The sequence below is a fragment of the Neodiprion pinetum genome, chromosome 5, assembly GCF_021155775.2.
Source record: "Neodiprion pinetum isolate iyNeoPine1 chromosome 5, iyNeoPine1.2, whole genome shotgun sequence".
Classification (NCBI taxonomy): domain Eukaryota; kingdom Metazoa; phylum Arthropoda; class Insecta; order Hymenoptera; family Diprionidae; genus Neodiprion; species Neodiprion pinetum.
This window is the reverse complement of record NC_060236.1, coordinates 4,961,760-4,973,243: the sequence shown is the minus strand read 5'-3', so window position 1 is coordinate 4,973,243 and position 11,484 is coordinate 4,961,760. Positions and strand designations below refer to the sequence as shown.

The following is an 11,484-nucleotide window of genomic DNA, read 5'->3' as shown; positions in this document are numbered from 1 at the left end:
GAACCTATATCTTTTTCCTGGTTGGACTTTGAAGATTGCCAGCGATGAATTGGTTATACTGCCGTTGGCTGGATTCTAAAGCAAAGAGTAATTAAGATGACACTGAAATGAGTGGAGTGAACAGAAAAGAAACATCGAAGACTTTTCCTACCGTGTATTGTCCTAATCCTTGTATCTACCGGGGTGGCAACGGAGTCTTCCTGACCAAACTTCGGAACCACTTACGTGAAGCCAATCACTTAACACTATCACATCTTCCATTCTGTCGTAATTGTACAGATTGCGATGGAAAGGATTTGGCGTACGAATAACTATGCTCCCGTAATGACCGTCTATTCTTTGAGATCCGTGATGCGAGTGCCAGAATTGCGTACCTTCGTTCTCAGCATACCAATGATATCTTAAAATGAGAGTAATGATTTTGAAAAATCGACCCTTTTATCATCTTTCTGCTTCTTAAGATCGATTACGCATTTGATATCTTTTTCGGTTCTTTCGACATTTTTAAACAGGTACACATATTGGTGTACCTCAATGAGTTCCCATCCACAATGGGGCATTGGGTTACAAAGGGTACTCCGTCGTAGTACTGGCTGCCGTCTTGAAGAATTCCATGCCAGTGAATGCTCATTGCTTGACCGCTCATTAGGTTCACGGTATCAATGACGACGTAATCTCCCTTGCAGACCTGGATGCTAGGTCCAGGAATCATTCTGTTCACAGTCAGTACGGCTCGCTCGACACCGTTTCCGGTTACTCATTGACAGGATGCGTGCAGCTGATTGGTAATGTTGGGCAAACAGTAATGACAGGCTCTGTTGGTCGACAAATAATTCGTGAAACTGCAGTGCACTCAATTGAAATAAATTTCGTAAATGCAGAATCGTTTATAATACTCACTTTCCCATGGTCATGTGGGACTCCATGTGGAACTTATAATAGCAGCCCGGGTAACAATCTCAGGTGGCAACTATATGGCGGCTACATGGCCAAACCAACCTAACTATGTGGTCGCAATGTAGCTAGTTCGTGGTTTTATCCCGGCATATACATGGCAACGACAACCAACACATGTGGCAAACATGAGGTTTTGATATGGCATATTTTTATGGCTACTTGATGGTTTCGAGGTGGTGGCTATATGGCCAAAATAGTCAGCTTCAATCTGGTTTTAACCAAGCTCTCACAAGGCCAAGCTTCCATGCGGCTATATCTAAATCAAGTAGGTGCTGGCTAGTTTAGCCACCTGGATGCCATGTCGAAACCAAGAAGTAACTGAGAAAATTCGCCAGCTCGCTGCCATACGGTTGCCGCATAAGTTGGTTGTCGTTGCAGAGTAATAGCCGGGAAAGAATCGGCACATACCTAATTCATTTCAATTCTATTTATAATTTGCTTCAATTCGCATTAATTTCGTTTTTTTGACGTACTCAAAAACGTACGTTCGATTGAATTCATCTGTGCTTACTCGGTAGTATATATACTTGTTCGCGAAAAAACTTTACTACAAATGGATACTTCTGCATGAAAGTTATACGGCGGTATGAAATACCATGGGAAACAAGTTAGAAATATATATAGTCTAATTGATTATCAGTACATGTGTTATACTCAAAATTGTTGTACCAAGGCCCTTGAAAATATTAGGCCTTATCTCATTGACTGGATTCAGAAAAAAGTTTTCACCGCAGTATGATGGTTATAAGTACTCGGTAATATACTTCTTGTTCACGTTTCAGTGACAAGCAAGTTGAAAAAATATCTTATATACTGCGTGCGCAATAGCTTGTTTTTCGATGGTTCAATTTCAAAGTAAATTGCGATGTTCTTAACGAGATATTCAACTTGGTTTCGTAATAAGATCATCTCGTTTGTTTGTATTGAAAGTTTAGGCTTCCGTACGTATCGAATTTTTATCATAAGAAGGTGCATTCGTTGCGAATATTTCAAGACCCAAGGCATTATGCCCCGAGTTTTTCGGCGAAGAGTGAAAACGATTTCATGTCTAGTCGAGAGAGTCATTTTTTTAATCAAACTTCGAACCAAAGTGAGGAGATATATTATTTCGATTAGATTTTATTTTCAGATCTCAAATGTTTACGCTACATCCACTCGAAAAATGTGTTTTTCTAAAAAACGTGATTTGGGAGAAAAATCGTATCTCGAAACCGTTCAATAGAAGAAATTTGGAAATCATTTAGAAACTTTTTGTGGGCTAATGAGAGTCCGAAAAATTTTTTTATTTCTCTTTCAAGACTTACCATTATTTCGATGCGAAGTACTTCTTTGCCGAAGGGTTTGAGATTTTTCAGAATATTTGTGTTACCCTACTTACCCATTAAATTCGACATTTGGAACGAGTTGATAATTGTACATAAGTTTGTTTATTTGACTTCGTCTTAATGCTGTATCACGAGATTTAATATGAATCAATCTGATGAAACACTGCGGCTGGAGGATATACGCGTTTAATTGTGTCGTTTTACTTCCGTTCTTGGTTAAAAAGCTGAAATATCGTTTTGGAGCATTAAAGCTCGAATTACATATTCAAATTCTTCTTTGTCTGAACTTTAATAGAAATGGACGTTCAAAGAATGTCAGATTTAAGGAAGATCTCAGGTAAAATTAATACTACGAAAAAGGTAGAAATAGAAGTGCAGTAGTAGTTCGAAGATAACCATACTGAATGATACGATATCTGCCAAACATGAGTCCACATAATTCTATCCAGGACCAATAGCATTGACGATCCTCCCAGGAGGTTGACGTCCATTTTTCTAAATTATAATTGGAACCTACGATCCAATAGTCAAGCAATAAATTCTACGTTTGAAGTTGTTATTTGCTGATAGGCGATATTTTCGGCAAGTAGTCCCCGCAAGTGGGGAAGTTTCGTGGGACTGGTGGAATATCTATCACATCACCGACTTGTATGACAACCTCCATGCCGGTGATCGAGTGGAACACGAAATGGCAGTGGTATAGCCAGTAGCCTGATGAGAGACAAGATAATCAGTTAGTTAGTAGGTGATCATCTGAGATCAAACGTCACTTTGACTACCAGGACAAACGTGACAAATCGTTGAGTACAACTTACCAGGATTATTAGCAAGGAATCTCGTAATCAAGTATCCGTTAGAAGGTATTATGGCGGTATCTTTGGCAGGAGGCTGATCAAAGTTCCTAACCAGAAGACCCCTCCTGTCGAGATCACGAATGGTTGTCGCATTCAGTACCGTGACGCTTGGGTCGGCGGATGCACCCATGCCAATGATGCGAAAGGCGTTCCCGTGTAAATGAAATGGATGGGAGAGACCGGATTGCGGAACTGCAATGTTCAAACGTGAAAATAATAAGTGAAAACTAGCTGGTCGTTGCACCCTTAGGGTGAAATAAATCGAATTCGATTCGATACCTGTGTCACAGAAGACGATTTCGACAACGGCATTCAAGGGTACGCTCAGGACATGTGTGCAGGCGCAATAAGACCCATCACAATTTTTGGGGAGATTTTCTCCATTGCAGATTGATTTCAAGGGAATGTGGTTACGCTGGGAAATCAGTGGTGCGGGTGGAGAAACGAACGAGATGTTGTTAATAACTGATGCGATGGCAACACGTTGTGGGGGAACTGCGAAAAATACGTTTTGTGAGGGAAGCTCTCGAGTATTCGGACTTTCACGATGTGATTTAATTAAGAGACCAGGCGGGGTTGACGTTACGGAAACGCCTATTTGTAAATTATTTGGTGAAGAAACTTGATGTAAAGAAATCAAACTTTGACGAAACAAGTTTGTATTAAGTTTCGGCAGAAAAAAAATTCGGAATTTGCCGCTTTCGGTACTTTTCAAATTCGAAGTTTCAAGGCCGCCCCAAGAGGCGAATGCAATAATCTCTTTCGAATATCACGTTGAGTTATAGAACCTACCGTAATATTGTAGGTAAGTGTTCGGTGTGAATACTTCCGTATTTGGGAATATCACGAACCCTGATGGCAGGTAGAATTTGAAGTCTGGGACCGGTTTAAGAATCTCCTTGTCCACAGGAAGAGCACTTCTAAATCCGCTCGCGCACAAATTACCGTCAATTGGTTGCGTCGAGGAGGAACAGACGTTTGAGCTCGCCGGATTGAGGATCTTTGGTTGACAAATATGTTAAATTATGTGAGGTTGGTGCTTTGTAATATGTATCCGAATTCGTGAGCACAATTGGAAATTTTCTTACGAGTCCCTGGGCAAAGCTTTGACTGTACAGTGGTTGTTCAGAAGTGGGGAGATCAGGCCCACCTTCGTAGCGAAGAATACCGTATTGCTGAACAGCTGGACCACTGCATTCCCCGACAGCACGTACTCGAATCCAATAGGTGCCCACCGCTTGACTGGCGTCTATTATAAAATCGTATCTTTCTCCTACGGAACGATGGTAACGGTTTATTATTTCGAAGAATTTCCAATTTATTGCTTCAACATTCGTTTGTTTGTTTGATTTTTGTAGTTGGAGGAAATTATTTTCATCTGCTGGACATGTGGGAACACTTGAGAAGCAGGCTTATTTCATTTTTTGTAGCTTTTACATAAACTGTTCCAACAGTTTTCGGTTTGGAGACGTTTTTTGGGATGAAAGGAAACACGACTCATAGAAATAGCAGTTTCTCCTACGTACAAGTTTAATACGATGGAAAATGGAAGGACTGGTCAAGTCAACGAACACGATGACTCACCGTAAGATAAGGAACTAGAGAATTCATAATTTGAAGTACGGTTTGTGCAAGAAAACACCTATTAGAAAAACTTTCATTTCAAACGAAGCAGTGCAGCTTTGCCAAGTTAGTGAGAGACTTTCAGCCGTTGATCAACTTTTTCTTACCTGCGTACGATGTTAAGATGGTAGCACTAACGGGCTGCAAATGTTCTCCGTCTGATGCGATGACGGTCATGTCATGATTCTGGAAACTTAATTCAGCAGGACAAACCGTGCAGAAAGCATTGATCATTCTGAATCGGTATCTTTTACCCTGTTTCACTGTATACACCGCCAGTGGCGAAGTGGTTGTAACCTTGCTAGTCTGATTCTGCAAGTACCGAAAATTTAGATGAAAGTGAAACTAACACACGAGCGAGCGTTCGTCGATTAACAAACATTCTTACTTACCATCCACTGTCCTCTTCCATGTATCAGTACTGCCTCCGCGATCTGACCCGGGGTATCCAGAAGTCCTGGATAATGTTCAGTAGCCTCTAGGTGCGACCAGTCGCTAATAAGCATGACTGTCGACGGTGTATCGTAGTCGTAGAGATGGCTGTTGGGATCCGACTGGGGTGGTTCACGAACGACCAAGGAACCGTATAAGCCATCCATTTTTTGTAGAGCATCATGAGAGTGCCAAAAGTGTGTGCCTTGATTTGTGGCCATAAACTGATATCTGAGAGCAGGAAAGATGATACGAATACAAAATTTCATGATATTAAAAATTCACTGAAAAATGACCTTCATTTCGCATGAAGAATGTTGCCATGAGGCCCATTTTCACGACTAAGGGACTCTACGAGGAGTTTGAAAAACGTCCGGGGTGAAATTCACCCAGACTCAGTTTGGCTCATAATAACTCTTGATTCACCTGTGCGTCAGTCCGGTCGCAATAGGGCATTGAGTCACGAAAGGTACTCCATCTTGGTAAGGTGTTCCTGTCTGATATATTCCATGCCAATGAATGGAGGTTTCCATGCCTTGCATTAAATTCTCAACGTCAATGACGATCTTGTCACCTTGACAAACCTGAATCGAGGGTCCAGGTAACATTCTGTTCACGGCTAGAATGGTTCTTTCCACGCCGTCAGCAGTGACGCATTGACAAGTGTGATCCAGGTCATTCGTCATGTTGGGAGTACACAGGCTGCAAGCCCTGGTTGATTTACATAATTTGTGAAATCAAGTATGCTGTTCCAGTCTCCAGCAAAATCAGCACATGTTTTGACCGAAGAATACCCGAAGTTATGAAAAAAACATTCGGTCAAGTTTTTACTCACAATCCTTGGGCACTATAGATCTCCAGGGTGAAGTGATAATAGCAAATCTTAGGTGGTTCACTCTCCCGACACGGTCGCAGACATTCCATTGGCGTCGATAACTGGACATGGCCTCTCGAATAGTCGATTGGAGCTGAAATAGTTCAAAATTTATCGAAGCGTTATCAGACTTCCGAAAAATGTTCCGTTTTGAATTTCATTGGCTTGAAGGAGAGAAAAAATGATGCTAACTTCGACTACGTTGGTTATCGAAGGATGTGAGAAAATAATCGTTTGATGGACGGCCGTCGCTGCACATTCAGGTGAATCAACTAGATTTTCACATTTGGTTCATTTTATCATAATATAAAACGTACTTGTCATCCGACATAAGTCGGAAAAGTTCCAGAAAAAATTAAAATAAATAGAAGCCCCGTTTGCCGCGATATCCTGCGAGAAATTAGACACATAACAGTTACCGCATGGTCGAGGTGTTGATCAACAATTTTGATTGATATTGTGATGGAAAGGATGCCTCCGGGTACTCGGGTTAGCAAAGCGTCGGATAATAATCGGAGTTCTCATCCGCAATGGGGCATTGGTTTACAAAGGGTACTCCGTCGTGGTCATGGATCTCGTACTGATAAATCCCACGCCAGTGAATTCTTGAACTGATAATAGCAGGTCTTAGACTTCTCATGTCGGGAATACGGGAGCATGCATTCACGAGGCGTCGATCGAATGACGTATTTTTCTTATTTGCAAAGATCATAGGTAGGTTAAAAGGAGTACATCGTTAGAACTTGCGGAAAACCTTTGAGGCTCGAATGGAAATCAATAACTAATGAATCATCCGAAACTGTTTTGAGTGACCAATCAACGATTGTCAATATCAATTCTGATCACTGAGACCGAGCAATATGTCAATTTCACATGCTGCTGAGTCTTGCCTGATCAGAGACCTTCAACTCAGTGTCCAACTCGTCCATTTCCAAGTTTTCTCTCATTCTTGTTTTCATTTGTTTCATAAGAATACCAAGGTGTTGATACAGCTCTGTGTCTCCAGACTTGTAGAGAATAATTTTGATACTTTTGACAACATTCACATCACACAACATTTTGCTATTCCGATTTTGTTCTTCTCTATTTGTAATTACCAATATGAGAGGAGTAATGCATGATTATGGTTTGCGCGTGTATTTCGAGTCCTTTAAAGAATGCCACCCACCTTTATGCATTCGACGATTACCGTGACCAGCATTTGCAAAACTGGCCAGGATCATAAGTAACGTCAATAAGACGGCAAATCGATTTAAAGCCATCGAAATCATGGTGTTGTCCTCTGCCTTAGACAACCCCTATGCTCAAGGGTTTCCCGTAGTTCTGCAGAATTGATCCGGCGCAGAGATTTTGCAGATAATGGATCTTCCAAATTTAACAACACGGCTACTTTGTTCAAATTGTAACAAATTTACTTCGACAAATGTGAAGTACACACGCTTATATAGGCATTCAATTTCATCCCAGGCGCAACGACGTCTCGGTTGACGCGTATTGTCATCGACGGGTGATTATTATTGTTAATAAGTCGAAATATTTTTGACGCACCTTCAGAATACGAATTCAACTGAAAAAATAAATAAGAGGCAGCATGCTTCAGATCCAATATCGGCCTGGTATTTTTTCATATCATTATAGACGGTGTCGGGAAGGCGCCTTTCTCGGTCTTGTTGTATTCATCACAATAGGAGGTTGACTGTCACTTGACAGGCATAATAACCTTCGAATAATAGTATCTTATTTTTCCAATCGAACAATTCGATTACACGAAACTCATTTCGTATTGAGCGTTGACTAAGGTCATGCAATGACATGTAACTTCTTGTACAGGGTTATTTGGTTGCGATGAAGAAATCTCGCAGGACAATAGAACAAAATATTACGTGATTTTTAACAATTATTCAGGCATTTATCCACGAGGTCAAGTCGGTTTTGTCAGAGTTACTCGAAATAACGATCACGTACAATCTAACTTAATCTGCGTTCGATAGAGTATCGTATACTATTTTTCCTATCAAGTTGCGCAAAGTTCGACCACTACAATAATTTTGAACAATTGAAACTTGTAGAACGGTGGCGTTGGCGCACTGGGACGGGGGGGTTCGGGGGGGCGAAGCCCCCCCGCTCCAAAAAAACAAATTATAGAACTGTTATAAGTTTATTAAATTAGGAAAAATCTAATTTATTTATTATTTTCAATTATTATTAATATTTATCGTGACGTTACAATTTACAAAATGGAACGGTATATTTTTTAATGACTCTGATGTGGTTATAGATACATTTTTAATGGTTTTTGGTGCCTCGCTATCCGTATCACTTTGTACATTATTCATAGTTATTCACTCTCACTTTACTTGTCCTTTCTGAAGAGCTAATGCGATGGCGACTGATACTTTGACGTTCGTTGTCCGTATTAAGAAAACGGCAGAATACAAAACACAGAACGCACGTTTTGACAGGTCCATTCCAGACGACAAAGATGTAAACAAACCGGCGCGCTGAGCTGAGAGCTGAGCGCCGGTTTGTTTATATCTTTAAAACGTACGTTCTGTGTTTTGTATTCTGCCATTTTCTCAATACGGACAACGAACGTCAAAGTTTCGCTCGCACCTGTTAATGCGAAGAGAGTGCCGCAGAGATGGCGCGCGCGTATATACCATGGAATCGCTCGTATACTCTTATACATTCCCGCACGCTCAGCTACATCCCCGTTCGCTCAGTTGCATTTCCGCATGCTCTTGTCAACGTGTGGGAAAGTGGTACTTTGCGAACGCAAATGCATGCGCAAAATCGAACTTTGCGCACGATAATAGGTAAAAATTATAACCTGTTATAATGCCTCGGGAATGTGGTAAACGTAACTATTCGATGTAACGTGAAAAGCGATAAAATTATCTGATAATTCATCTCGATACGATATTTATTTGTATTATTGAATTCAAAATTGCGAGTCTCACGGTAAGAAAAGTCAGTCACATGACCTTCAGTGATCTTCATTACGACATTGTTCCATTCGAATATTTCTATCAAAAGTACTTACAAAATAATTTTAGAGACCAATAAATTGTTGAACATTCTTGTGTTAACATTACATCTCTTGAGATATAAGTTCAAGCTTCTAAGACAAACTGGATTATTTAGGAAATATTTTTATTACTAGTATAAACATAAGCAAATAACAGAACCGGTAACACAGCAAGGACGATTTCATCAACAATTCGCCACGCTATATTTCAACCACTAAAATATTAGTCGTATCATCAAAATGCGCCGCCACAACATCATCCATCAAATTAAAATGGCTGTCGACAGATTTTGGTTCCAGCTAAGAATAAGCTAATGATAAGTAGAAGAGCACTCCAGCTAGTGTCAAGGGTGCGTCGCTAACAACGAGACCGGAGTACCGTGGATACGACTGACTCAATTTTTTCTATAGAAATACCGAAACGTCATGGAAGCACTATGATCCCGTAAGAAGGGACAGTCGGGGAGAGTAACAAATGAATCTCAAATCGTTTCGCGATAAATCGTCGGGTACCGATCCGTAACAGTGTGAAGTAATTCCAGAGCATTGACGAAATAAAAAATCAACAATCTCTCAAATCACAGTGAATTCATTTTTGTGCACATATTTTCAATAGTTTTTCAATTTATAATTTTGTAATTTTTAATAGAAATAGCCAATAACTTGAGCAAAGAATTATCTACTGTCGGTAAGATATTTTAGACTGCAAACATACAGTGATGAGTGTTTTGAAAGTTTCTGAACTATGAAACTTTCTAGGGTTACACTGGTCGACAAAAATTCACTTTTTGTGTTTGGCATGAAAACTTTCAACTGAGTATGAGACGAACAAGTTTAAGTATAATGGAATTGATGTTAGAGTATTTCATATACAAATGATTTTATTGTGATATGATTTTTTTAGTCTTCATAAACAGAAAGAAGGTCATATATAGCTTTACAGTACACGGGTCAGCAAAATTTTGTAACAAGGAAGGTTTTCACTAATTTTGCAATACCTATCTACGTTTATTGTAGAACTATATTTATTTTGATTCGATCAGGTCTAGTTTCTGTGTTATGGCATCTGTAACCCGAAAAAAAAAACTCGTGTGATCAGAACAGTTACTCAGGGTTTAATTCTGGTGAAATCAAGAGATCAACAGCTACTACAATTTGATTTTCCTTGAAGATCGTGAAAAATTGTGGTGAAAATATTCATCTGTTTATCACTGATCATATAATATTATTATGTCATTAATCAAGGCCCTTGTAACCGATTGATCGTCCAGTCACATGCATTTCAATTTAACGGATGCCACTGCATTTGAGCTGTACGTTCCATATCGTATCTTCGCCGTAAGTTAACAAAAACAGTCAGCTTCGAATGCGAGTTTATGAATAGTTTATATTTCATGATTGAAACACCTCAATGTTTTGCGTGAATTCGAATTCAGGTTTATCGAAACGTTGAAAGCTGTAAGCCACTTTATCGTACCGTTATTTCGCTTATTTCTAGATCTGTAATCCTCGTTTTGTGTTTGTACAATTTTGTCTTTATACACATTTGCGCTCGTGCCAATTGTCTTTATACCGTTTGTCCTCCTGATACGCAGTTTTCTTTATACAAATTATTATCGTTATACTCATTTGACTTTACACAAGTGACTGCTTTGGTATGAATACGTCGGTGTCCGATTTATGATTTTCATACACATTTCAGATTATACAAAGGCCTCTCCATCATACTACTCACTGTAACTGATCCCATTTCTTTACATTTTTTATACGCGCTAATATGGCTCCCGCTATTAAACATGACTAATATAAATTGTACAATTGTCGTTAGAAATCTAATTCGTTGAAATTTCTCTCTTTTGGTCACCACGTTCTTGATGAGTCCATTCTAATAAATCCAATCTCGTTCTCAAATTTGTGCTTTTCCCACCTTTCTCGCAATTGACCTCATATCTTATCAATTGATTGAAAAAATGAATCTCATAGACTGGACTTGGAAAAAAGTTTCTCACCGTAGTATGATGGTTATAGGTACTCGGAAATATACTTCTCGTTCACGTTTCAGTGACAAGCTAGTTGAAAAAATATCTCACGTACTGCGTGCGCAATAGCTTGTTTTCTGATGGTTCAATTTCAAAGTAAATTGCGATTTTATGAATGAGATATTCAACTTGGTTTCGTAAGAGTTTACCGATCAGATCGTCTCATTCGTTTGTATTGAAAGTCTAGGCTTCCGTACGTATCGAATTTTTATCATAAGAAGGTGTATTCGTTACGAATATTTTCAGACCCAAGACATTATGCCCCGAGTTTTTCGGCGAAGAGTGAAAACGATTTCATGTCGAGTCGAGAGAGTCATTTTTTTAATAAACTTCGAACCAAAGTGAGAAGATA

At 39.5% G+C, this 11,484-nt stretch overlaps 2 protein-coding genes across 2 annotated transcripts; both read right to left on the bottom strand.

Annotated features, from left to right (window-relative positions):
• LOC124219951 (uncharacterized) lies at positions 1-809 on the bottom strand. The gene is made up of 3 exons (XM_069136318.1): positions 531-809; positions 152-400; positions 1-75 (listed from the first exon to the last, which is right to left on the bottom strand). The coding sequence occupies exons 1-2, from the start codon at positions 710-712 to the stop codon at positions 163-165; spliced, it is 420 nt and encodes a 139-aa protein (XP_068992419.1). The 5' UTR covers positions 713-809; the 3' UTR covers positions 1-75; positions 152-162.
• A 1,556-nt stretch (positions 810-2,365) lies between these two features.
• Positions 2,366-7,486, bottom strand: LOC124220308 (uncharacterized). The gene is made up of 10 exons (XM_069136427.1): positions 7,234-7,486; positions 6,027-6,159; positions 5,618-5,902; positions 5,152-5,422; positions 4,867-5,071; positions 4,225-4,409; positions 3,929-4,136; positions 3,416-3,631; positions 3,098-3,328; positions 2,366-2,993 (listed from the first exon to the last, which is right to left on the bottom strand). The coding sequence occupies exons 1-10, from the start codon at positions 7,334-7,336 to the stop codon at positions 2,839-2,841; spliced, it is 1,992 nt and encodes a 663-aa protein (XP_068992528.1). The 5' UTR covers positions 7,337-7,486; the 3' UTR covers positions 2,366-2,838.
• Between the last annotated feature and the right edge of the window lie 3,998 nt (positions 7,487-11,484).

What these genes read in the sequence shown, in the direction of transcription:
- LOC124219951 (XM_069136318.1), bottom strand. Translation starts at nt 712, where the DNA reads ATGATTCCTGGACCTAGCATCCAGGTCTGCAAGGGAGATTACGTCGTC. An exon ending in GTGGATGGGAACTCATTGAG is followed by an intron (nt 401 to 530) that starts GTACACCAATAT and finishes TCTCATTTTAAG; the next exon opens with ATATCATTGGTATGCTGAGA.
- LOC124220308 (XM_069136427.1), bottom strand. Translation starts at nt 7,336, where the DNA reads ATGATTTCGATGGCTTTAAATCGATTTGCCGTCTTATTGACGTTACTT. An exon ending in AAAGCTTTGCCCAGGGACTC is followed by an intron (nt 4,137 to 4,224) that starts GTAAGAAAATTT and finishes TGTCAACCAAAG; the next exon opens with ATCCTCAATCCGGCGAGCTC. An exon ending in ATTCCTTGCTAATAATCCTG is followed by an intron (nt 2,994 to 3,097) that starts GTAAGTTGTACT and finishes GTCTCTCATCAG; the next exon opens with GCTACTGGCTATACCACTGC.